Below are 27,689 nucleotides of genomic sequence, written 5' to 3'. Positions count from 1 at the left end.
CTGCGGAGCCGTAAGGGAAGGGGGAGCCAGGCCGGACTATGAGGAGTAGCTTCCCTCCCTGTTGATTTAAACCCACATAACAAGGGGCAGATTCTGCTTGGCAGCCTAACTCGGATAACTTCACTGGAGTTACACCAGGAATGGATATGGTACCAGGGGCCTTGTCTTTCACTGTGTCCTTGTGCTGCTATATGAACAACACTGTCACTCTGCCGCTAACTTTGTACAACAACTTGCAACTTGGAGGTGAAAATCCTAGCAGGAGGACATGTCGGTTGTACTAGTAAATGAATGGTGACAATGGGTACCCTTTGAATCATAGCACGTACCATGCAAGGCAAGGTGTTGTTTATTTAGTTTGTTTTTTTTTTTTTTTTGGCTCGGGCTTCTGTTCAATTCATCCTATTTATTCATATTTACATTGGTGTTATAACCCCGCATGTGACACGTTTCCCTGCTCCTCCTGCATCCACTTCCCCTGGACCCGTATGTCTGTAGATAAAGGATCTTGTAGGATGGCAGAACCTTCTTAGTCTTGTTGGCACCTCTCTAAGTCTTTGCCTAAAGGCTTCAACAGTTTGATACTGGACTGGTCAGCTGGAGGTGATGGCAAAGCCATTGCATGGAGATCCTGTGAGCTCTGGCTGTCGGGCTTCTATTGCGAAGCAGAAAAGATGTTGGCGTCTTTGGTGAGAATTTTATCGATGACGTTCACACGTGAGCAACCGGCACAGTGACCAATCACTGTCCACCGCTGGCTCTGCTAATGTCCACAGTTAATGCACTGGAGGTCAGCTGGCCACAGGCAAGTATGAAATGAGTGAGTCTGTTTTTGCTTGTTTTTTTTTTCCAAACACACAGTGTGAGAGTAGCTCTTAAAACTGCCCTTTGGGTAGGTCTCTGAGTCCAAAGGTCACCTTAAGAATAAGAGAGAGCCTCCCACCTGAAGCCACCCATTACATTCCACTTATAAGGCTGGGTGGGCATGGCACTGTCTTAACACCATGGGCTCATCGGCCCTATATAAGAACACTAGGCCTCCTCATGACTCCCTACTCGCCTGTGTGTGTGTGTGTATGCGGCATGTGCATGGCATTGTCTTGCTCTCAGGCTTTATTCAGCAATGGAGTATCTTCATGAAGGCCTTGCGGAACTCAATATTGAAGGTGGTGTAGATAATTGGGTTGACGGCGCTGTTGACATACCCAAGCCAAGTGAAGGCACTGTACATGGCCGGTGGGATGTTACAGTCACAATGCATGTTCAGGATGTGGGTGATGAAAAATGGGAGCCAGCAGATGATGAAAACACCTGCGGGGGAAAAAAAGGAAAGAATGGCGGTTTGATTGCCATGAGCTATCACTTTAACCCTGGAATATTTGCACTGGTGCTCAGTATTATCTAGGGGTGTGTCTAGACTATAGGGTTTTGTTGACAAAAGTGGACTTTTGTCGACAAAACTATACCTGCGTCTACACTGCCACTGAGTTCTGTCGACATAACGTCAACAGAACTCAGCAGTTTTGTCGAGGTCTGTAAACCTAATTCTACGAGGAATAACTCCTTCTGTAGACAGAGTTCTGTTGACAGAAGGTGTTATTGCATCTACACTGTCCTTTGCATCTTCACTGTCAGGTTGACAAAGCGACTTGCTTTGTCGATAGAACTTGATGTAGTCTAGATGCTCTTTGTCAACAGAAGATTTGTTGACAGTAGCTGGTGACAAAACTTCTGTCAACAAAAGCCTGTAGTCTAGACATACTCTAAGGGTATGTCTACACTTGCACCCTAGTTCAAACTAGGGATGCAAATGCAGGCATTCGAAATTGCTAATGAAGGGGGGATTTAAATATCCCACGCCTCATTAGCATGATCTCGCTGGCACGCTAGTTCGAATCACAGCTGATTCGAACCAGGAAGTGCGCGCTGGGACACGGTAGTTCAAACCAAAGCCCTTGGTTTAACTAACGTTACTCCTCATTTTCGAACCAAGGGCTTTGGTTTGAACTACCGCATCCCGGCGCGCACTTCTTGGTTCGAATCAGCTGTGATTCAAACTAGCACGCCAGCGAGATCATGCTAATGAGGTGTGGGATATATAAATCCCCGCTTCATTAGTAATTTTGAATGCCTGCATTTGCATCCCTAGTTTGAACTAGGGTACATGTGAAGACATACCCTGAAAGCCAACAAATAATCCTCTTATGGTGGCAAAAGAAAGTTGCTTCTTGCAGAGGGGTAGGTCTTGTCTTTTACTAACCTGTTTTTAAAGTTGTGGCCTTAAGTATCTAAGCACTATGGGTATGTCTACACTAGCTCATTAATTCGAGCTAGGTAGGCAAATGAGGCAACCGGAGTTGCAAATGAAGCCTGGGATTTAAATATCTCGGGCTTTATTTGCATGTTCCCATCTGGTTGCCATTTTGAAATTTCACTAGTCCGAACTCACTGCTGTGTGGCTACACGCGGCAGTGACACATTAATTCGAACTAAGTCCTTAGTCCTTAGTTCCACATTCCACGAGGAGCAACAGTTAATTCGAACTAAGGACTTAGTTCGAATTAACGTGTCACTGCCGCGTGTAGCTGCGTGGCAGTGAGCTTGGGCTAGTGAAATTTCAAAACAGCAGCCAGACGGGAACATGCAAATAAAGCCCGGGATATTTAAATCCCGGGCTTCATTTGCAACTCCGGTCGCCTCATTTGCCTACCTAGTTCGAATTAACAATGTGATTGGGATGCATTATAAATCACACGAGCCCCATGCCAGCCATTGCCACTCAGCACCCAGGGTTCCCCAAAATTGGGCAACTCTCTGTGTTAGATGAGGTTGTCCTCTTATGTCTGGCCTTGCTACTGACGGCATATTGCCTTGTTACATAGGCGCTTCTCCTAACTTAGTCAGGGACACCTACAAGGACTTCACGTTCGGTATGTGACACCCTGTCTCCAGAGACCACTTTAAAGTATCCTCACCTCCCTCTTTCACTCGTCATCTTTCTCCTTATTTGACACTTCTTCCCTTCATGCATTACCCACTGAGCTCCTCCCTGTGTTTTCTCATGTGTTCTACCAACAAATGCACTTCTGCATGCCTATCTGACTAACAAAATAGTCCTCAGTGGACATTCCCATTAAAAGACCAGTCCTGGGCAGCCCATGGACCATAAAGAAGGCCAAACTGAGCTCTTACCAAGCACAATAGCTAGCATCTGGGTGGCTTTCTTCTCCTTCTGCTGCGAGAGTTTCCTCCTGCTAATGGCCTTGAGGGAAGTCCTTGTCTTGCCGTTGGGCATGGACTGGATCTCAAAGACCTTGGCCGTCTTTGGGTTGTCCTTGGCATGCCCATTCTTCTCTGTTTTTGTGGGGCTGTCCAAGGGCAACTCCAGTGTAGAATTCACGCACTGGTTGGAAGTGGCTGGCATGACCAGTTGGTGGTTACTCAGCAGGGCAGATTTGTGTTTGGATTTCTCGGGGGGGCTGGTACTGGAGACCATCTCCATCTCCATCTCCTCCATGTGATTCACTGCCTCCTGGACAAAGATCAACCCCCCCACCCCCAACATAAAGGTAGATGAATATGCAATTGGGGCAAAGAAGTGATACTGTCTTCTATGAAGGGAGCAGGGGTGCTAATTGGGCCTCGATGAGAAAGGGATTAACCTCAGCTGAACTGCCCATCTCCTCCTTTTGCAGAGATAGTCTGGGGAAGGGAGCATGCCTTTGGGACAGTTGAGGTGATGGGACAGAGGCTCATTTCTTTGCTGATGTTCCCTTATTTTATATATCTTTTCTGTGAACATTATTTTGCAAGGCGTTGGCGTTTGTGACTCTCACGGTGGTTCTTTGCTTCCGCTAAATCATTCCCTTATTTTATAAGGCTTACCCAAGGGGAGAGCCTCAGATCTAGAACTGGCTTTTCTATCAGAAGGACATTGAAATGGAAGATGGCTTCCCGCCCCCACCAAAAAAACAAAACAAAACGGAAATTTCCCTGGGAAAGATCAGCTTCCAATCATTTGTTTCAGGTTTTCATGAAAAGGCCAAAAGAAATTCACGTCTTAAAATAAAAAATCACCTAAAAGGCAAATGAAAAAATCCCAAATTGATACTACATAGCAACTCCCTTCTTTTACACAACCCTTTTCTTTTTTAGGGTGGGGAGGGAAACCTACCCTAATTTTATTTTGCACCAGGCAGAGGCAAAGAGAGATCGTGCTTGTGCTGGAGAGCTGACAGTCCATTGTGACACTTACCACTTTCCGCTTATTAATTGGGAAACTCCCATTGGACTTGACAATGACAGTGCAGAGCTTCACATCTTCTGGATGAGTGCATTTGTCCTAAGGGGGCAAGGTCAGCACACAAGTTACACAAGCTGATGGGAGTTAGGAGGGGAGCTGGCAAAAGGGATGTGGCGATTTAAACACAGGGCACTGAGCAGAAAGAGTGTCTAGGACGGTAAGGAGTCTGGAAAGTTATGCCAAGAAGTGAATGATGGTAGTTCCCAGGGACTCCACTTTTTTCTCCCCATGAGAAAGGCACTTTAAGGATCTTTGTAGCTCCTCATTCCATCCCCATCTCTCTGTCTCCAGACCACCCTGCTTAATTAGAACCTGGCTTTTGAGCAAAATGCTGAGAGTTTGGAGATAGAATCATAGGATCCCAGGGCTGGAAGAGACTTCAGGAGGTCATCAAGTTCAGCCCCCTGCCTAAAGCAGGACCAATCCCAACTCAATCAACCCAGCCAGGGCTTTGTCAAGCCGAGACTTAAAAACCTCTAGGGATGGAGATTCCACCCCCTCCCTAGGGAGCTCATTCCAGTGCTTCCCTACACTCCTAGTGAAATAGTTTTTCCTACTATCCAACCTAGACCTCCCCTGGGACTCCCTGAAGTCATAAGATGCAATATCCATCCGCACAGTCCACCTTTCCATCCAGACCAAACAGCATCATTTGGGAGGGAATGGGGGCAACGTTAGGGAGTGTATGGGAGCAGGAGGGAAAGAAGATGGTGGTTAGGAGAAGCCAGACAGGGCCTGGTTACCTTCAGCGGGGCCTGTGTGTCTGAGTCCAGGCCGTGGGTGTTGCGCTTGGTGTTGACCCGCTTCCGGCGTTTCCGGAGCACTATGTAAATCTGTACGTATACCAGCAGGGTGACAATGAAGGGGACGTAGAAGGAGACGATAGAGGAATACACAACAAAGGCAGGATTGGCAATGATACACTCATTCTTGTCTGGAAGACACAAGAGATGGCAGGAGCATTGTCCCAACCGTTAGGCACTAGAACCAGCATTTCTCTCTCTCTCTCTCTCTCTCTCTCTTTCACGACAGGAACCCCCCTGGAGGATGGGAACTGCTGCTCCCCCATCTTCCTCCAGAAATAATTTCCAAACCAAGAGAGGGATCGTCACAATGACTTATAGCCCCAATTCTCCATGAGAGCTGGGAATCTCAGTCCCCTGGGCCCATTTGAAAACCTCAGGGCAGTGGTCACCAATCAGTAGATCAGGATCTAGTGGCAGATCTTGGAGACCGTGACAGGGGATCCGGACTAGTTTGGCTTAGAGCTAGAGCACGTCAGCTGCCCTTCCCCCCCACTGCTGTGCTGCTCCTGGCCAATGCCTTGGAGTTGCCCCCCCAGGGGGCTTCTGTTTGCTGCTCAGGGTGGGGGAGATAGCAGAGGGAAGGCATTGTTGCTAGGGTGTTCCCTTCCCCCCGCCTCTGTGCCCCCATCTGCACAGAATGAGCAGGGCGGGGCTTTGGAGAAGGGGTCTGGAAGGAGGTGGCACAAGGATATTTGGGTTTGAGGTAGATCCTGGATTGACCTAAATTGGAAAAGTGATCTTGCACTTTAAAAGGTTGGAGACCTCTGCCTCAGGCCAAGCCTTAATCCAAGGGAAAAGAGGTTTATTTCTCAGGCAGTTGGTACAGGCATAAGGGCTGGCTTGGGAGAGTGAAATTCTCTAGCTAGCCACCCAACTGCAGCAGTGAGCTCTCATGACCCCCTGTGCGGAGACACGCTCCCTTCGAGCGGATCACCAAGAGGTGAGTCTAGCAGTGGCGAGTGACCCTCTGCGACCAACCCAAACTCAGAGCAGTGACCTGTACATGCAAGGCTCTGTCGTTCCCATACCATCGCCCATTCCGTTTCCTTAAATAGCGGCTACTGAATGTCTCTTCCGCTGCGGTGCGAATGGAGCAATCTGGTTATTTGTAAGGTGCCCATCACTGGGCAGATTTTAAGACATAAGGTTCTCTCTTCCTTTTGGGTGCCGAAAGAGCGCTTTGCACATTTCTTCTACAGAAGCCTGAGAACAAACATCAACCCTGATTTGTTGGAGGATATAGGCCTGGTATAGAGGGAGATGTAACAGATTGAGGGCTGTTGGATTGGCAAGGTGTGCACAAACCTAACTCTTATCTCTTAGTATTCACCCATGTTAATCCCTTCCCCAGTAACTCAATCATCTCTGGGACCCACTAAGATAGAAGAGCGCATGAAAACCTGTACAATAGCCAGCTGCAAGATGACACTATGCTCACCTGTGTTGTTGAGACCGAACAGAAGTGGGCAGGAGATGGCAAAGGACAGGACCCAGACCACGGAGATCATGACAGTGACTCTGCGCCTGGAGCTGTAGCGGGTGTTATAAAGCATTGGCATTGCTACAGCTGTGTACCTGCATGCAGCACGGAGACAAAAACCGGGCATGTTATTTCCCTGCCGGTGCTGAAAGGCCACCTGCGCATTTGCAGTTAGTAAACCTGGAAAATTGTTCCCAAGAGATCACAGGGGCAGGTTTCGCACGAAGACACCTCAAGGAACTCAGATGTCCAATCCAGGATGAGCCCACTGTCTCACCTGTGCAGCAACTTGCATGGGAAAGTTTGAGGGTGGAGCCCATTGGATGTGCTTTTCAGTGCCCTTCCTCTGACAAGCGGGCAGCAATGCTGCCTACTGCACCTTCTCACCGTTATCATGACCCATGTGAGCAGAAGCATGTACACGAAGAGATTTTGTGTAAATCACCTTTCTGCCAGCCACACCGAGCTGAACAGGACCTTCCTCCTGCCCCAGGGAGATCTCACCTGTCAATGCTGATGGCACACAGGTTGAGGATGCTGGCGGTACACATCATCACGTCCAGGGTGACAAAGATGTCACAGTGGATCCGGCTAAATCTCCACTCGCCGACCACCTTGGAGAAGAGAGAAGGGATTGGGAGGAAAAGGCATTCATGCACGCAGCTAGGACAAGAAAAGGCATTCATGCACGCAGTCTATGGGCCAGTTCTGCTCTTAGCACTAAGAGTAATATTGTTGACTTCAGTGAAGTTAGTCTGGTGTTCTGGTTTAAATGAGAGTAGGCTTTGGCCTGTAGAAATTAGAGGGGGATTCAGGTCACATTCAGGCAAAACCCTGCTGAGCCAGTGTCAGAATTTTTTGTTAATTCAATCTTTCAATGCTTTGTCCTGTCTAATTTGAAAAGTGATGGAGTTTGACTAGGAGACTGAGATGTTACCAGTGGGATCTCATCCTTAGGACATTCCCCCTGAAATTAAGCCTGATTTTACCTTTCTTAATTGCATTCTATTGCTCTCCGTTCCCTATTAGGCAACCCATATGACAGACGCAAACCTAGGACCAAACTCAGTCAAGATATAAAAAATTGCTACTTCCATTGATATCTACACAGGGTGTGTCTACACAGTGAAGTTATTTCAGAATAACAGCCGTTATTCCAAAATAATTATGCGAGCATCTACACAGCAATAGCATATTTCAAAGTAATTTCAAAATAACGGGAGGCTTATTCCGACTTGTGTAAACCTCATTCTATGAAGACTAACACCTACTCCAGAATACTTATTTCAGTGTAGGGTCTGTGTAGATGCTTCACTTCTGCTATTTCAAAATAGCCCCTCACCAGGGCCATTCTAACTTATTCCTCCCCAATGCCTCCTGGGGATCTAAATCGAGATAGCACGTCCACATTAGGGGAGCCTGCCTCGGACTCATTTTGAGGCTTCCCTGCTGTGCAGACGTGCAATTTTTAAATAAGCTATTTCAGAATAACTATTCCAGAGTAGCTTATTCCGAAATAACTGTGCACTGTAGACATAGTCTAAGTGAGTTGACTCAGTTAGGCGATGAAGGCCAAAACAATACCAGGCTTAAAAAATAATTTGATAAGTTAATGGAGGATAGGCCCATCTGTAGATCTTAGCCAAGATGATCAGGTATGTTACACCATGCTCTGAGTGTCCCTAGCTTCTGATTGCCAGAAGCTGGGAGTGGATGACAGAGGACAGGCAACTCGATTTTCTATTCTCGTCATTCTCCCTGAAGCACCTGGCATTGGCCACTGTCAGAGACAGGATACTAGGCTAGATGAACCATTGGTCTGACCCCGTGTTTCTCAACCTTTTTTATAAAGTACCCCTTTTAAAAAACAATTATAAGTACTCCCAGTACCTATAGTTTTCAGACACACAACATTTTTTTCTACCATTGCAACACATTTGTTTAAACAACTTAATCGTAGCCAGGTGAGCGATGAAATTTTTGGGTGTAAAAAGTACAAAAATAATAAAGCGCTGTAAAAAACACAAAAATTCAGTTTTCTCCAAATTTCAATTGTGTTGATGTACCCCTCCTCCACCCCCGCCCCAGACTTCTCTCAAGTACCTTAAAGCGTACTCATACCACTGGTTGAGAAACACTGGTCTGGTTCACTGTAGACGTTCTTATGCAAGGTCTTAACTGGTGCATTAAAATGTTACAAGAAACCTCCATCATAATGAATGCATAGGAAAATGTGAATATTTTCAAAGGATTTTTTTTCAAATTATGCTCAACAAAGCACAGTAACAGAAATAGCGCGAGAGAAGCCTATTGTTTCTGCATATATAAAAATAGAAGCAATAATTCACGTTACATATTCTTATGAATGAAGATGGATTAAATTCATAACCCAAAAAAAATCTGACACATTGTGTAACATACCAAAGATAGAGGACTAATTATAATATTCTCATTACTAGTAGCTCTGCTCTCATCTTTTCTCTTCTTACTAAAACCAAATTTAGCAATTAAGTTTAATGATGAGTAGTGCAACTATTGTATCGAGCATGCAAATAGAAAAGCACTTTTCCCTCTATTATAAATAAATAAGTCTTACTGCATTTGGAATGGGAATGAATAAGATAGCTATTCTTCAGCGTGATTTCTCCTTTCTAAGCCATAATTGTAGGCAATATGAAGTGGAGGAGGGAGAGAGGCTTCAGTAAAGGCTGAATGATAGACCATACATAAACATTCATTTAAAAAAAAGCATTTAAAGGGCACAGCCATATAAATAATTTGGCTTGATTAGAATTTGCCCAAAGGCAAAACTTTGCCATTTGTGTAGAACTCAGAGCTGCAATCAGCTTCTCGCAATCAAAACTAAACTAATTGGAGTTGCTTGAGGATGCTGTAAGATTAGTGTCGTGAAGAGTGTGGCTGTGTATGGGTTGGAGAACTTCCAGGGCTCGTCTACATTGGCCCCTTTTCCGGAAGGGGCATGGTAATTTTTGAAATCGCAATAGGGAAATGCGCGGGGGATTTAAATATCCCCCGCGGCATTTAAATAAAAATGTCCGCCGCTTTTTTCCGGCTTTTAGAAAAGCCGGAAAAGAGCGTCTACACTGGCCCCGATCCTCCGGAAAAAAAGCCCTTTTCCGGGGGATCTTATTCCTACTTCAAAGTTACATCTCAACTTTTCATATTGAATCGGGACAGGAACAAAATGGCAAAATACTGGACGTTCCATTTTCCATTCAGCTCTTACAGAAGCATTTACCCCAACTCCCCATACTATAGGGCTACGTCTACATTGGCCCCTATTCCTTCAAAGTAGGAATAAGATCCTCCTTTGTTTGAGCTCCACATCCTGAGCTCCAGGATTTTGCCTAATGTCTCCCCAGACTCTGAGATGGGATGGGGCTGCGAGTCCCATTTGAGATAGCTGCATCGGTGTAAATGCAGACAGTAGGATCTGCTTCTTTGGCAGCCTTAAACCATCGGCGCCTTTTTTTCCATTGGTCATAAGCGCCTCTGAGGATTCCAAGCAGTAGTGTGTGTGTGTCCCTGTTCTGCTATCAGAGAAACATTCAGTCCCTGTGCATACAGGAAAAGCAGTGGAAGATCCCAGTGCATTAGGGTTAGTCACGTGGTTTAGAAGGCGGCAGAGGGGCTGTGGTGTCAGCCACAAATCTCAGCTGCAGTCATCCACAAAGGCCTGATTTCACTCTCCTCTCTAGATTTATTAAACACAGGTTCCCAGAAGGAGCCTTGTATCCATGAGCTCATAGAAAGAAGTGATAGCCTGTCTTATATCAGCTCTGCTTGGTGCTTCCAGTCGAAAAGGGTGGGAAAGAAATTCCCAGCCCCAAGCTGGAAATGATGAGATCTCACAGACAGGGGTGGCAGGTTTGCAGAAATTTTGATGGTGCCCAGAACCTGCACCCTTCTCCCTCCAAATATCCCCCCCCCCCCACCTACCTAAGGTTCTTGGAGGAGTTTGGGGGCTGGGTGCAGGCTCTGGCTGGGGTAGGTGATAGGGGTGCAGGGTGCGGGCTCCTGGAAGGAGTTTGGATGCCAGAGGTGTCAGGGGTTGGGCTCTGGGCTAGGTCAGGCTGTGGGAGTACAGGAGGGGGTGAAGGGTACAGGCTTTGGAAGGGAGTTTGGGGGCTGAATTGGGCGTGGGGGGAGTTTGTGGATGGGAGAAGGTGGGGGAGGGGGTCCAGGCTGTGGGAGAGAATGAGGAGCACGAGGGGACGTGGGAGAGAGGGCGAGAAGTGAGGCGCTTACTTGGGGTACCGAGGCTGCGGGGCTAGGCAGTCTCCCTGCACTGCTGCCCACGGGCACCGTCCCTGCAGCTTCCCATTGGCCGCAGGGGCACTCAGAGCGTGGTTAGCCTGTGGAGACACACATGTATCCTGGGGCTGCGGGAATGAGCCAGTAGCCGCATGAATTTAGCAGCAAGAAGCTGCTCTAGCCCTGATTCATTGCTGGTGGCAGTGGCAGCTTAAATCATGGCGGGGCAGCTGGTGGGCCAGGGGGCGCGATTTCGCATGGACCGGCAGGCAGGGCCAGGAAACACACCGGGGGGATCATGTGGGGGCAGCAGATAGAGGCTGGGGGTGAGAACTGGCTCCCAAATATGGTGGAGCCAGGCTCCCAAGCCAGAAGTATTCCTGGTGCCTGGGCACCATGGGCCCATGTAACTCACCACCTATGCTCACAGAATGAGCTTCCATTTAAAAGAGGAGTGTTGTGGACCTGGAGTAGAGCAGCGCAAACTAATCCCTAGGGCTCTAACTACAATCACAGCCTGCCCGTGGTCACGTTAATGAGGCTCAGCACATGCACAATGTTTTACATTCCACAGTGCTGTGCAAACATTAATTAACAAGGGTGATAATATGAGGCTTCTTGACCCTCAATGAGTTTTTTCTGCTCAGTACCGTTCCCAAGTGAATTATGGCTTCTCTTGTCTGGCTTTTCTTCCCCCCCACCCTCCACCCCGTCCATTTTATCTTTTTTCTCCCTTAAACAACCAGCTGCTCAGTGCTCAAATGCAGCCGAAACAGCCACTCACTCCCACCTCACGTCCTAATTTATTCATTTATTTATTTTTGAGGCTTCTCCGGAGTTTAGCAGCTGCAAGGATGATTCTCTTGTTCTTTAAAGTTTTCTTGTCAGGTCTAAGTACACATGATATACAGCAGTGAGTGAGACTGTCTCATTGCTGGGGATGGATACAAATAGGGATTGGGAGGGAAAATACAATCTTGATATTTTCCCAACAGACTCAGTTATTATTAAACTGCTCTGTAATGAAATACAGGGCACACAGCAGCTGAATCCTCTGTAGGATCTGAAAGCTCTGCAGAAAGTGCATTGCTGCTTGTCTTGAATGTCAAGTGATACAGGACAAGAGTTTCCATTTTCTATAAGTTCAGCAAATCCAAATTCTTCCATTTCAAAATGGAACAAAACCTTTAAAAAAAATTCCAGGGGAAAAAATGCTTTAAAAATAGTTTCATGTGAATGGAAATATTTCATGTTGATAAAATGTCATTTCATTCCAATTTCAATCTTTTAAAACTTTTACACAATTTAAGAAATATAAAACATAATGAATTTTGATACACAAAAGGTCATTTTATCCTTTTTTTTCCCTTTTAAAAAACATTTTTTTCCAAAAAAAAGTCAAAATGGGATTTTTGGACATTACTGGAACAATTTGGTTCTAAGTGAAATTTTATTAAAATTGACACTTTTTTGAACATTTCAGCTGAGATGAAAATAACATTTTCCTTCAGGAAAAAAAGTTTCAATTAAGACCTTACAATCAGCTGTTATTGAATGCATGAACCTGAGACTATCTTGTTGTTTTTTTGACACCCTGTGGCAGGAAGAGATCCTGGGTCCCATCTACTTTTATCTTCTTGATGCACAGGTAGCGTAGTTGTGTTTAATGTGCTTCAAATCACTACACAGTTCAGAACAAATTTGCACCATCCAGTGAACACCAAGTTTGAGTTTTATCTCCTATGTTTCAGATGACCAAGAAAACACCCCGTATGCTCCCACGACACAGACTAGAGTGCTGATTAGAAGCCTTGTGAGGGAAAAAAAGTTTCCACTTCAGCCCTGGTTTGTATGGATAACAGTGCAATGCCAGTGAAAAGCATTTTTTCCTTCACATACATTAAAAATGCCATTTTCCCCTTTTTTATGTGAGATTTTTTTTTGTACAACTCTTGTTATTCTAAGCCTTCATTTGGCTCTTGATCATTGTAATATCTGAGGGCCTCTCAGTTCTCAGTAGATTTGATCTCATTTCCTCTGTGAGGTAGGGAGCTGTCATCCTGGCTGTATCTTTTCACCTATCTTTTCTTGCCATAAGAATACCAACTCAGATTCAAGTTTCCAGATGCTCATGCATTGAAGCTCCCTGCAGCAACCTGATCTATTAGAATGCAAACCCTAGATCTGTCCTGTAACATCAGCACTGATCCTATCAACTGAGGAGAATTAGGAATTAGATAGCACTTTTTTGAAAACTATCCAGATTCAGCAAAGCTGTGAGCAACCTTTCTCCACCTCCACCTTCTCTACCAAGCATTGCACTTCTTAGAATCCATCTATCCCATGAAGCCAGGAATGCTGGGAAACAGAAAGGACTTGTAACTTCAGAGAGGAGTCACCAAAGAACCCTGCATATCCACCTGCAAACAACCTGTAAGGCAGATGGACAATGCATTGGGTGTCTTTGGACTGACAGTAAATAGGGTCAGAATACCAGAACAAACTGGAGAGTATCTGAATGTGGGAAAGAATCAGAGTCTGATTCACCACTGCCATCCACTTTGAATTGTCAATTAATCCTGTGCAAAGAAAGTGCAAAGTGCTGGATTTTCCATTCACGCCGAGAGGGAGCATAACACCCACATTGCACAAGGATCACTGGGCAGTCAACCCTAAAGCCAATTTTTCAGACTTGCCTTTTGCATCACACAAGGAAGCAGATGGAAACTCTGTACCTGTTGCAGCTTGGAACACCAGTCCTATGAGAGGTGGAAGTTACACCATTAAGTTATTCAAATACTTATAACAATGATGGGTCTGGACCAAATACCCCCAAATTGGCATTTCTAAATAGAAAAGTTTGACTCCGGATTAGGGATGTTAAAATGCACGTAATTAAGTAACCAGGTAATTAGTGAAAATTTCAGCAGTTACACTTGGGAGGCAGTCAGCTCCCCAGAAGCTGCTGCATGTGCAGAACCAGCTCCCCATGCGTACCAGCTGTTGCCTACCACCCATGCTATTGCCTCTGTATCAGAAGCATATGGCTCCCAGGGAGCCAGCTGTTAAGACAGCTCCCTGTACATGTACCAGGAGCCTGTGTGTAACCATGAATGTTAACCAATGAGCTCCGGCTCATCGGTTAATCATTTACATGGTTACACTTTCACATCCCTAGTCACTTTCACATCCCCGACTTTGAGGCTATGGCCAACCGTCAGTTAATACTACAAAGGAAAGGAAGCTAGTGTTCTGGAAAACCCCTTCTTGTGCAGTTTCCCTCTTCCTTGACTCGGGGCCAGCAGAATTGATTCAGAACTTCCATGGAGTAAAAAGCACTGGGCATTATCAGAGACTTCGCTAGTTCTGGGGGAAACCCTGCTCAATCTTAGCCACCAGTGCAAAAGCCAGCTGGGCTTTTCACCTACTCTGTGGATGCTCACTTTCATTTTTCCCAATTTAACTTGCATCCTCCTCTCTGCTTCCTCACAGAGTCCTAGAATCCCAGAGCTTAAGGCCAGCAGGTACCACCTGAAAATCAAATCCGATCTCCTGGATAGCACCTACCACCAGCACCTCCCTGAACCAAAATTAGACCAGAGTATCACAGACACAAGGGAATAGACTGTCCTGTGCCACAGGAGGGTCTGAAGTGAGCCACTTCCGGAGGCCCCCTGCAATGGCAGGGAAATGAAGTGAGATTTATCTTGGTAATCATGGCATGTGACTTGCTCCCACATGCTGCAGAGGGAGGTGAACCCAGGGCACTGCCAGTCTCACCTGGGGGGGGGGGGAGGCGTGGATTCCTTCCCGGCCCCACTCATGGTGATGAGTTAGTCCCAGAGCAGGTGAGCAAGAACTGACCAGCCAAATCCATGAGCGAGAGAGTGCTCCATGCCACTGCAGAATCTTGGCCTTCCCCATCCAACGTCCCACCTCTCATCATGGCCATTCTTGTTGCTTCAGAGGAAGGAGATTAAAAGAGCCTCCCAGAATACACTTTGGATGGAGGGATCCCTTCCTGAACTCTGCTGGAGGCTAGCTGAAACCTTCCATGAGTATCCAAGTTAGGCTATAAAAACTAGTAGTCCTGTGGCACCTTAGGGTACGTCTACACTACCCCCCTAGTTTGAACTAGGGAGGCTAATGTAGGCATTCGAAGTTGCAAATCAATCAAGACGGGTTTAATAGGTAGTTCCATTTAGGGCTTTATTTCGAACTACCAGGTCCCTGCTGCATGTAGACGCAGACAGTTAGACTGGACTCGTAAATTTCAAAAAATTACGACTGGCCGGGAAGATGAAAAGCCAGTGCAGGATATTTAAATCCCGGGCTTGATTTGCAACTTCAAATGCCTACATTAGCCTCCCTAGTTTGAACTGGGGGTTAGTGTAGACATATCCTTAGAGACTAACAAAAATATACATGTGTGTGTATATATATAAAAAATCATGAGCTTTCATGGGCAAAACCCACTTCTTCAGATGAGATGCGCTTGAATGGTTGGGATTGGTCCTGCCTTGGGGCTGGACTTGATGACCTCCTGAGGTCTCTTCCAGATCTATGTTTCTATGAATGGAGGAAAAGGGGGCCCCTCAGAATAAGAAGGGAGAGGGAGAGAAAAAAATATCTGTCAACCATAGTCCCGGTGTTAATAACGCTAATTGAGTGGGCCGGAACTGTCCCATATTTAGCTTTTGATGTCAATGGGCTGTTGAATGTAAGGAAAGCTGATTTTACACTATGTTATCCAGTTCAAGTCTTTGTTCAGGCCAAGGGAAACGGTCAAATTTGCATATGATGGTCAATAGGCTGTGTTTACACTATGACAAAGAGGGAAGGACAGGACTCTATTTTGAGTACATAAGTGTTGCTCTGACTCTAGCCAAACCATGCCTCGTGGAGGCATGGAATGCCCTCTCCAGAAAGTTTCAACATGCTTCAGACTTGCTCTTACAAAACATTTCTCCCAAGAGCCTCAAAGGGAAAAGCCCTCCCTTACGGAACATGTTCTCCTCTCTCCTGTTTGTTCGCTGCCTTAGAGCTGAACTGAGATGCTATTTAAATAGAAGAGATTATGCTGTGTTAACTCAGGATCCTGCAGGCATTGGGTTGAAATCCATCCGGGGGTGTTAATGCATATCCAGTGGGAAATAAGAGGGCCAGACCAAAGCTGTTCGACTCAGGAGGTAGATCCAAAGTCTCATTTGTGCTTCCTGAGGTCATCTGAGTTTAATCAACTCCTTCAGCAGCATGGGCTCTGTCCAACAGTAAGAAATCCCACTGGCAAATCAATAGCACACTGAATTGGTTGGGGCGTAGGGGACTGAGCGTAGGGGAAGAGGAGGAAGAATACATTAGCTTTCTCTACCAGTAACCAAGTCTCTTTCATGTGGCTTGTTAGAAAGATGCAATGCTAAGGCTCTGTCTAAACTGGGAAGGTTTGATGACAAAAGGGCTGTCGAGAGACAAAAGCTGAAAACTGGTCAAACCACTTTTTCTGCCTCTTATTGTCAGTACTTCATGGCCACATTATTAGCACCCTGTCGACAGATAGAGCAAAGCAATGTGGAGAAGCATCCCACAGGGCAGTGTTGGGGGAAGGCAGAATGGATCCCTGCACTTCTTGGGATTTCTTCAGAGCTCTGGGAGCTCTCCATACAGAGGAATATCAAAACTGCACTACAGTCTCTCCAGCCCTCTCCTTGCAGCAGCAGTCTGCCTGCTGCTGTGTTCCTAGCAGAGCAGAACAGAAGCATTTCAATGATTTGCTCTTTGTTTCTTCTCCAAATAGAGCAGCTCGCTCAGCTGTCAGATACTTCCTGGAGCTTTGAAAGGGGAGGGGTGCATGCCTGCAAGGCAGCAGAGGTCACAAAACACTGACCAGAGTCATCAGAAAAGGCATTTTGGGATACTGGCAGAAGCCAGTTCTCTCAACTAAACAAACAGCAGAGTCCACACTGGCTCTTTGTAGACAATAAAAAGAGGTGGGTTTTTTTCGCTCCTCCCTCCGCCCCCCACGGAGTGTGTGCTGTGACTGGCAACTGGAAGCTGTTGACTTCTAATCAAATTTGTTGGGAGACCAATACAGCAGTACATAAACAATCCAGGAAGTTTTTGGAGAATGTTGAGGATAATTTCTTGGTACAAGTGCTAAAGGATCCGACCAGGAGCCATGCGCTGATTGACCTGCTGCTCACAAACAGGGAGGAACTAATAGGGGAAGTAGAGGTGGGTGACAACCTGGGAAGCTGTGATCATGAGATGATAGATTTCAGGATCCTGACCGAAGGAAGAAAAGATAGTAGTAAAATACACACCCTGGTGTTCAGAAAAGCAGACTTTGACTCTTTCAGGGTGTGTCTAGACTACATGCCTCCGTCGACGGAGGCATGTAGATTAGCCAGATCGGCAGAGGGAAATGAAGCCGCGACTAAAATAATCGCGGCTTCATTTAAATTTAAATGGCTGCCCCACTCTGCCAATCAGCTGTTTGTCGGCAGATCGGGGCAGTCTGGACGCGCCGCGCCGACAAAGAAGCCTTTCTTGATCGGCACAGGTATGCCTCGTGAAACCAGGCTTGCCTCATTTCCCTCTGCCGATCTGGCTAATCTACATGCCTCCGTTGACGGAGGCATGTAGTCTAGACGTACCCTCAGAGACCTGATGGGCAGAATCCCTTGGGATTCTAACATGAAGGGGAAAGGAGTCCAGGAGAGCTGGCAGTATTTTAAAGAAGCCTTATTGAAGGCACAGGAATAAACCATCCCAATGTGCAGCAAGAGAAGCTAATATGGTAGGAGACCATATTGGCTTACCAGGGAAATGTCATTGCGGAGCCTTTGGTCATTATCTTTGAAAAGTCATGGAAATCGGGAGAGATCCCAGATGATTGGAAAAAGGCAAATGTAGTGCCCATCTTTAAAAAAGGGAAGAAGGATGATCCAGGGAACTATAGATTGGTCAGTCTTACCTCAGTCCCTGGAAAAATCATGGAGGGGATCCTCAAGGAATCCATTTTCAGGCACTTGGAATACGGGAAAGTGATCAGGAATAGTCAGCATGGATTCACAAAGGTCAAGTCATGTCTGACCAATATTATTAGCTTCTATGATGAGGTAACTGGCTCTGTGGATATGGGAAAGTCAGTGGATGTGATATATATACCGTGACTTTAGCAAGGCTTTTGATATGGTCTCCCACAATATTCTTGCCAGCAAGTTAAGGGAATATGGATTGGTCAAATGGACTGTAAGATGGAAAGAAAGCCGGCTAGAAGGTTGGGCCTAGTGGGACATCAATGGCTCGATGTCAGCTTGGCAGTTGGTTTCTAGCAGAGTGCCCCAAGGATCGGTTCCAGGACCGGTTTTGTTCAACATCTTTATTAATGAACTGGATGCGGGGATGGGTTGCACCCTCAGCAAGTTTGCAGATGACACTAAGCTAGGGGGAGAGGTAGGTACATTGGAGGGCAGGGATAGGGTCCAGAGTGACCTAGACAAATTGGAGGATTGGGCCAAAAGAAATCTGATGAGGTTCAACAAGGACAAGTGTAGAGTCCTGCACTTGGGCCAGAAGAATCCCAAGCATTGTTACAGGCTGGGGTCCGAATGGCTAAATAGCAGTTCTGCAGAAAAGGACCTGGAGATTACAGTGGACGAGAAGCTGGATATGAGTCAACAGTGTGCCCTTGTAGCCAAGAAGGCTAATGGCATATCAGGATGTATTAAGAGGAGCATTGCCAGCAGATCTGGAGAAGTGATTATTCCTCTTTATTCGGCTCTGGTGAGGCCACATCTGTACTACTGTGTCCAGTTCTGGGCCCCCAACTACAGGAAGGATGTGGACGCAGTGGAGAGGGCCCAGTGGAGGGCAACCAAAATGATTAGGGGGCTGGAGCATAGGACCTATGAGGAGAGGCTGAGGGATTTGGGTTTGTTTAGTGTGAAGAAGAAAAGAGTGAGAGGGGATTTGATAGCAGCCTTCAACTTCCTGAAGTGAGGTTCCAAAGAGGATGGAGAGAGGCTTTTCACAGTAGTGACAGATGGCAGAACAAGGAGCAATGGTCTCAAGTTACAGTGGGGGAGGTCTAGGTTGGATATTAGGAAAAACTATCACTAGGAGCATGGTGAAGCACTGGAATGGGTTACCTAGGGAAGTGGTGGAATCTCTGTCCCTAGAGGTTTTTAAGTCTCTGCTTGACATCCTGGCTGGGTTGATTTAATTGGGATTGGTCCTGCCTTGGGCAGGGGGCAGGACTTGATGATCTCCTAAGGTCTCTTCCAGCTCTATGATTCCATGGGAAAAGACAAAAATTTCACACAGGGGTGGAAATTTTTTGTCACCAAAACTGGGTGTTTTCGCTGACAAAAGTTGCATTGCAGTGAAAAGCTCTTACTCTTTTGTTGCCAAAAGTTGTTGGTGACAAAAGGTGCCAGTGTTGGCATGCCCTAAGTCAGTGCTAAATCTCGGTGGCTACATCTACACTGCAAGGTTTTTGTGCAAAACCAGCCATTTTTGCGCAAAAACCTGTGGAGCGTCCACACCTCTAATGCGCTTTTGCGCAAGTACATTGGCAGTAAAATGGTAGAACAGAGGGCTTTTGCCAGTGTAAGTAAGCCTTCTTTTACGAGACTTAACTCCTTTTTGCACAAGAGTTCTTATGCAAAAAATGCAAGTGTGGACACTCTGCAGGGGTTTCATGTGCAAGAAACCCCTATGGGAAAAAGCACAGGTGCTCTGATGGTCCTTCTGTTAATGGCAATCAGAGCTTCCTTGTGCAAAAGCATCCATGCAGTGTGGACGCCGACTTGTACAAAAGCACATCAGTTTTGCAATGTGCTTTGAGGTGTGGGCGTGCTCTTGTGCAAGACATTTTTGTGCAAAAACTCTTGCGCAAAAGGCTTCTTGCACAAGAACCCTGCAGTGGAGACGTAGCTGGTAAGCCCCTTGCTAGGGGTCCTGTCACTTGGCATTCTATAGATATTGTATGTAAGGGAAAAGTAAGGAATTCTGCCCAGGTGGTTGTCCTGCATACCCAAAACAGGGCACAGGTGGTATGTAGTCCCAGGCATTGGTAACTGCTCCAGTTTGGTTTTAATTGTATTGATGACTCTGGCTATGTCTACCCTACAAGCTATCACTGTGATACTTGCACTAGTGCTCAGATGAGCCAGCATGCTAAAATCAGCAGTGGCAATGGCAACAGAGGCTGGCAGCCTTGAGTAAGTACCCCCAGGATGGGAGCGAGTTTGTACTTGGGACGGCTCACTCTTGCTATCACTGCCCAGACCACCGCGGCTGCACTCCTCATGGTAGCCCACCAGCTCGGATGAGACTAACGTGAGTGGGGTATGTGTACTGGAGCTGGGAATGTCCCCACTAGCTCGTCGTATACGAGGAACCTCAGTGGAATCCCCTCCATGTGCCTCTAGCTTTATAGCAGTTGATGACCGACCACTAATAGATGTTCTGCAAAGAAAGGTCCTGATACTGGTGGGGATGAGCTGGGTGACTGTGGAGGGCTGTTCCAGTTCTACATTTCATGACTGTGATAAGATTTTTTTCTCTCTACTAATTGCAGAAAAAAAGTCCCCACAGCAATCTCATGGCTGCCTCCTGGCGAGCAATTTAAGCTGCGTGACGTAAAGTGTGAATTAATCTTCATTAATGATTCTGCATCCTGCTGATCTGGGGTTTTCATTTTTCCTAATGTACAGTCAAATATCTTCTTCCCCTCTCCCCTCCCCTCTTGCAATGTGTGAAAGTTGATTTCTGTAGTTAACCAGAACCCACACAGCCGAACCTGTGGGCACAATTAACATCAATGCATAAATGTGACAAGAGTTTCAAACAGTTATGAAGGGGCAATGGGCTTGTCCTTAATATTAGATACTAAGTGTGACAAGGCATTGCTGGAGACATACAGGGCATCTGAAATTGTTAGGAAAAAAAGCAAGTCATTCCACAATTTAAATCAATTGTTTTAATAATCAATTACTCCTGTAAGCAAATCTTGCAGGCTCTGATGCATGAGAGCACAAGTTGAACTTGAGTCTTGGGAGCAGTTAAGGCTTGATCCCAAAAGCAGCCACGTATTGGATCCAGTGAAGTACTTGAACACATGCTTAATTTTAAGTGCGCACATGTTCCCTCTGACTACCCACCTGCTTAAAGTTAAGCATGTGATTAACTGCTTTGTAGGACTGGCAGTAGAGCAATCAGCACCTTGCAGGATAAAGCCTTTGAAGTAACTGGGACTATGCAGATGGTAGCAGTTAAGCACCATAGAAAATTATTAGAGTTCATAGAAAATATTTGCCAACAAACTTAAAATCAAGTGGCCTATTCAACTGTCATTTTAGTGAGAAGAAAATTTTTACTATAACAAATCACAAATAATTCAAATTAGTTATGGAAAGAATAATGGAAGCTTTACGAGCTTCTGATTCAAATTTACTACATATGGCAATCATTCAATAAAATGAATAATGATTGAAGTTGAAATCCTACAAATTTAAAACTGTTCTTTTACCTCCGTTTTGCAAACACAGTAATAAACAATTCTATTACATATGTTTAATGCCTTGAACTTTCCTATAATCTACGCAAAATGACTTTGCCTGGTTGATGGGCCTCACCCACTAGTCATTAATATAGCATTCAATTACAAACGATAGCGCTTAACCAGTGTGACGGCGTGTTGGGGTTTTCCCGTCTCCTGCACCCCCCGTAATGGCATGGACAGACTCCCCCAGCCAGTAGAATAGAGGGAGTTTATTGCTTCTCCAGGATACAGCACAGCACAGATGTAATCTGGTTACAAGGCAGGCCTAGGCTGCCTCAGCCCCCCTTGAGATGGGGGAGCCTGGGCCCCTAAATCCCAGCCCGTTGCCTAGGCTGCTTCCTCCATGATACCAGCCAGAAACCTAACTCACTCACTCCCAGCCCTGCCCCCAGCCAGGGCTCCACTCCCCTTCTTCCTATTGTTCCACTCCCTGGGAGATAACTGGTCAGACAGGTTCTTAGCCCCCTTGCATAATGACTCATCCCCTGCCCTGCTGGGCCGTGCTGCAGCCAGCAGCCAGTGGAGGTCACTCACAACCCAAGCCTAGCAACCAGCAAGGAACCCACACTACGTCACAATCGGTTAACCATTTCAACCTAGGTCTCAATGCTTGACCCTGCTGTGGCTGCGGCCGTGTGGGTATCACAATGGGTGTGTCCCAGCCATGGCTAAGGCTGCTCCAGCTCGACGTGGCTGGCTACCAACAAAGCTAACTAGCAAGAGCTGATTAGCTGGTTAACCGTTAAGCATACTGGTAAGCCAGGTATGCTTACAAGTTAACATCCCTAATCTCTCATCTCATGATCTCAAAGCACTGGATTGTGACTTGGACTAACTAGTCGTGGAGGGGATTAAAGGGAAGTTAGTACCTAGCTTACAACACTGTGCTTTTATCAGTGTCTCTGGTCTGGATGCACAGTAGAGATGTAAAAATGTAAGATGTAAGTGGTTAAACATATTGTTTAATGGGTTAACTATTAAAAGAGGGGCTGCCCCACGGCAGGCACAGGCTGCTGCAGAGCAGCCCCTGCCTGTGGCTGACTCCAGAACAGCCCCTGCCTGTGGGGCACCTGGATCCGCTGTGGACAGGAGCTGCCCTAGACGACCAGAGCAACCCTTGTCCGTGGCAGGTGAGGAGCTGCTCCAGCCCCACTAGTTAATGTTAACCAGTAAGCCTCACCCATTAAGGGTTAACAAGTTAAACTTTCACCTCCCTAGTGCACAGAAGCAAGCAAGCACTGTGCGGAGATGGCATATACTAGCAGCTAAGAGCTACTCCTTCCGATAGCAAGGCGAAAGCACAGGGAGCACCCCTTACTCAGGGCACAATATGAACCCTAAGGATTCAAATACTGAGCAACCCCAGCCAGCTATTAGTGAAGTGGCAACCATTTGTCTTTTGAACTAAAGCAAACTCCCCTTCCCTTCTAGACTCCTAGTGGGGATGCTTTATGTAAATACTTCCAATTGACTTCAGGACTGTAGACTAGATAAAAGTCCAATAACTCGGCAGTGAGTAAATCTAAAATCAGGGACCCTGCTGTGCAACATAGATCAGACAGAGGTCTCAGCAAAGGGCTTTTCATGTGCCGCCTGAGTGTATTCAGGATTCTTGGCAGTAATTATGTCTGTGTCACCGTTGTAAAGTGCGGAACTAAACTACTGGAGCACCCTGGAGCCAGCAGAGTACTTAACTTTAAACACGGGAATAGTTTGAAGGACTTCAGTGGACCAATTCAGGTGTTCAAAGGTAAGCACGCATTCGCTTGCTTGTGTGGCTTGGAGCCTTGACTTCTTGCTTGTTTTGATTTTCCGTTAAACTTTCACTTTGTAATTTTGTATGTGTGGCGTTCTCTGGGGAAAAAGAGAAAAATTCTTCCTCCCCAATTACAGGCCCATCTAAAAGAAAGAACATTGACGAAAATGTCATTTTACTTATTTTTCTTCTTAGATTAATTTAGCATGGGTGAATCGTGCCATATTGACAGTTCTTGATGTCTGCTACTTATTTAGTGACTACAGCCCAGGGTAATAAGCACCTTTCCTTTCCTTTCCCCTACTGTGATTCAACCTGAATTGAACTGAACTTCTCTATGCAACCAGAGACCACAGAAATTCAAATGGGTGCATGATAAAAACACGGATGTTCAGTCTTCCTGGCTTATTCTATCCTTGGCTTCTCCTGAGAGTTGCCAAGTAGAGGGCAATTAGGCTGTGTCTAGACTGCAGGCTTCTTTCAGAGGAAGTTTTTCAGGAAGAGATCTTCCCAAAAAACTTCTTCCAAAAGAGAGCATCCACACTGCTAAAGTGCATCGAAAAAGTGATCTGCTTTTTTGACAGATAGCATCCAGACTGAATGGACGCTATCTCACATGTAAGCTGTGATTACTATGGGTGGAATGGCCACCAGGGCACCTGTGCTTTTTCCTCTTTCCTCTTCTTGCGAAAGAACTCCCTTTACCCATCCACACACACACCTTTTTCCAAAAGAGCTCTTTTGCAAAAAGGCTTCTTTCTCATAGAAAGAGGAACCAGTGTTGGAACCGTTTCCCCCCCCCCCCCCCCCCCCCCCGTTCTTTTGATTTTCTTTCGAAATAACGCGATTGCAGTGTGGACAAATTGAAGTTTTTTCGAAAAAATGGCCATTTTCCCAAAAAAACTTTTTAGTGTAGACATACCCTTAGTAATGATTTTGAGGAGGACTTGGGGTATGTCTACACTACCCCACTAGTTCGAACTAGCGGAGTAATGTAGGCATACCGCACTTGCAAATGAAGCCCGGGATTTGAATTTCCCGGGCTTCATTTCCATAAGCCGGGCGCCGCCATTTTTAAATCCCGGCTAGTTCGAACCCCGTACTGCGCGGCTACACGCGGCACGGGGTTCGAACTAGCTGGGATTTAAAAATGGCGGCGCCCAGCTTATGCAAATGAAGCCCGGGAAATTCAAATCCCGGGCTTCATTTGCAAGTGCGGTATGCCTACATTACCCCGCTAGTTCGAACTAGTGGGGTAGTGTAGACATACCCTGGGACACTATCTATAAAGAATTGGATTAAGACTCCTCAAAGCTCATGTCACACAGGTCACAGTCATCAGACAGTAATAAACTTTTTGGCAACAAGAATAGAACTTAACTCAGTACTTTAGGCATTGTGGAGGCAACTCATCCTTGTGTAGAAAGCTAACACGAGGCCCAAATACAACTTCAGTACCACTTAGGCAGTACATAAAACTTGAGATTGTTCTCTGCTTAGTATCCTATTTCCTGAATCCACTAGTCTCCAAAGAAAGTAACATTTTTTCTTTTGTTTCTGTCTCTCTCTTGTGCACCCACAAGTTTTCTAAAAATCTGAAGAACAAGGGCCTTGTACCTTCTATTATCCTTTCCCACACATTGCACTTCGCTCTTTCTAGCTATTTACAATTTCAAGGATCATTTGATGTCAGCTAAATGCTTGGCAGATTTGGAATATTCCACTTTCACAAAACACAGTGCCACTCAAACTCAGCTCTGCGTGCAGAGGCACAAAATTCCTTTATACCCAAGTGACATTCTAACTACTGTAATGTGACAAGTAGCTCACTTCTGATTCTGTTTCTCTTATATATTATGACACAGTAGCTCTACATTTAAATTTTGCACATACGATTGCACATTTTCTCTACTGCTGAGGTTCTTAAGAAATATGCTGTGGTCCTATTGTGTGTGGTCGGTACTCTGTACTTTATTTGCACACCACCAATGAAGTGTTAAGGCCCCATTCTTGGTCTTCATTGTGCATTGCACATGGCTGTGTGCAGGAGGTCCATGACTTGCGACCACCCAAGTTCCAACCCCCCACACTTACAACCATTCTGGAAGTGCGGAAGGGGCCAGAAACCCCCGACATACATCCTTGGCCCACATTTATGATGGGTAAATGAAAGTTCAAGTTACAACACCCCCGACTTGCAATGCTTCCCCCCGTAACTGATCATGTTGCAAGTAGGGGGCCTCCTGTATCTTGGAAAATACATGTCACACTCAAGGTTAGTCTGTTAGGGTTTCCCTCAGACCTCTTCCACTCAGTTTCCACAGAAGCGTAATTGCTCTATATAGATATTAAGGACCGTCCTATTTAAGCTCTTCTGAAAAAGGTCACACATAATCACAGAACACTAGAACCGGAAGGGACCTCGAGAGGTCATCAAGTCCAGTCCCCTGTCCTCACAGCAGGACCCAGCACCATCTAGACCATTCCTGATAGATGTCTATCGAGCCGGCTCTTAAATAGCTCCAGTGATGGAGATTCCACAACCTCCCTCGGCAACTTATTCCAGTGTTTAACCATCCTGACAGTTAAAAATGTTTTCCTAATGTCCAACCTAAACCTGCAGTTTAAGCCCATTGCTTCTTGTCTTACCATTAGAGGTTAAGGAGAACAATTTTTCTCCCCCCTCCTTGTATCATGTTGTTAGGAACTTGAAAGCTGCTACCATGTCCCCTCTCAGTCATCTCTTTTCCAGGCTAAACACACCCAATTCTTTCAGTCTTCCCTCATAGGCCATGTTTTCTAGACCTTTAATCATTTTTGTTGCAGTTCTCTGTACCTTCTCCAATTTGTCTACATTTTTCCTGAAATGCGGTGCCCAGAACTGGACACAATACTCTAGTTGAGGCCTAATTGGCACAGAGTAGAGTAGAGTTCTTACAACATGCCTGTTAATGCATCCCAGAATCATATGGGGGCAGCCAGCCCTCAGTGCTGCCTGGACCATGCAGCGCCGTGTCCCCCTGACTCCTTGCCAGCTCTCAGCCGCCTGGAGTGCACCATGAGCGGTAGCGATAGCAGCGGAGCGCTCTGGGGCCTTTTGAATTGACAGGCTCTAGGGCAACCGCTCCTCCCTCTCCATGGGTGGGCCTGCATGGAGCTCTCTGGAAATCCTTGATTCTGTGACTTCCATAACGTGACCTAAACAAAGCCTGAGGGATGCTGAGTGAGACAGGGCTGGCAGCTAGCAAAACGAGCACATTTCTTTCTTGAAATGACTGTGAGGCCGTTGTTATTCCGAGCAGAGCCACACTTTCAATAGCCAATGTCTAAGCCGCTGCTCTGCCACTCTCTGGATAGAGGCACCAGGAATGTTTGTCTGGCAGAGGATCCACTACAACACAATGCCACCTACCTCCAGGTAGACTACCCAGGGCATCACCAGCGTCGCCACCAAGAGATCTGCCACAGCCAGGCTCACGATCAGGTAGTTCGTGGTGGTCTGAAGGGCTTTCTCCCTGGACACCGCCATGCACACCAAGACGTTGCCGAAGACGATGACAAAGATCAGGAGGGTGAGAAGTATGGCATAGTAGTTGTAGTGTGGCTTCTGGTCTCCATCGGACCCATTGAGAGGCTTGCTCCAGTTCCTGTTGCCAATGTCGTCATTGTACCAGGACAGGTTCAGGGGATCCATGAAGGTAAAATGCCAGAGGCCAACTCCACCCTGCCACAAAAGAGAAGCCAAATGTTACTCTCAGATCATGGGGTGACATGAGCTGCACACACCAGCTCATGGAGTTCAGCTCCATATTTGTGTGTTTTAAGCAAGTAAACCTTGCAGAGGCTATGACTTTCTGCTCAGGCACTGGAGTGCATAAACTGATGCATAAACTCTTGGTTATAATTGAGTCACTCAGACAAGCCACTGATGCCAACATCCTCAAAGGGAGTTAGGTGCTTCATAACAGTGAGGATCTGAGAAGGTTGACGTAAGATATGCAACTGCAGCTGCGTAAATTCCGTAGCTGGAGTCGACATATCTTACATCACGTTTCCGTGCCATCCACACAGCAGGAGGCCGATGCGAGCAAATGCTCCTATCAGCTTCCTTTACTCTTCATGAGGAGCAGGGGTATCGATGCCGACGGGGGCGCCCTTTGAGTTTGATCTAGCGGGTCTACCCTACACCGCTAAATCGAACCCCGGAAGATCAATCAGGGCAACGTCGATTTTCTGTGTAGTGTAGACATGCCCCCAGAGCCTGAGTTACACAGGTACTTAGCAGAGACAATACTTAGCTGGGAGGAGAAATCCTTGCAGGCCGCAGAGGTGCTCACACCTTACAGCGATGGTGCCTTGAAAATATGCTGCAAGGCAGAGAGAACCCGAATAAGTAAATCGTTTTTATGGACTGCTGGGTTCCAATGGAATCGGTTGTTATGGCCACTTCCGCAACAGGGGAAGGGCAAACCTCTCTCTGGTCAGAGCTTCCCTTGACAGAT

The 27,689-nt window shown here is 46.3% G+C and overlaps 1 protein-coding gene across 1 annotated transcript; it reads right to left on the bottom strand.

The window, feature by feature from the left end:
* Nucleotides 1-836: 836 nt before the first annotated feature.
* On the bottom strand, nt 837-26,907 carry DRD2 (dopamine receptor D2). The gene is made up of 7 exons (XM_006111241.5): nt 26,600-26,907; nt 7,094-7,203; nt 6,548-6,684; nt 5,047-5,237; nt 4,256-4,342; nt 3,193-3,532; nt 837-1,311 (listed from the first exon to the last, which is right to left on the bottom strand). The coding sequence occupies exons 1-7, from the start codon at nt 26,879-26,881 to the stop codon at nt 1,118-1,120; spliced, it is 1,341 nt and encodes a 446-aa protein (XP_006111303.1). The 5' UTR covers nt 26,882-26,907; the 3' UTR covers nt 837-1,117.
* Nucleotides 26,908-27,689: the final 782 nt, after the last annotated feature.

Source organism: Pelodiscus sinensis, chromosome 25, assembly GCF_052426305.1.
Source record: "Pelodiscus sinensis isolate ZL-2025 chromosome 25, ASM5242630v1, whole genome shotgun sequence".
Taxonomy (NCBI): Eukaryota; Metazoa; Chordata; order Testudines; family Trionychidae; genus Pelodiscus; species Pelodiscus sinensis.
Note: the sequence above shows the minus strand (reverse complement) of the source record. Positions and strands in the feature narration are given on the sequence as shown.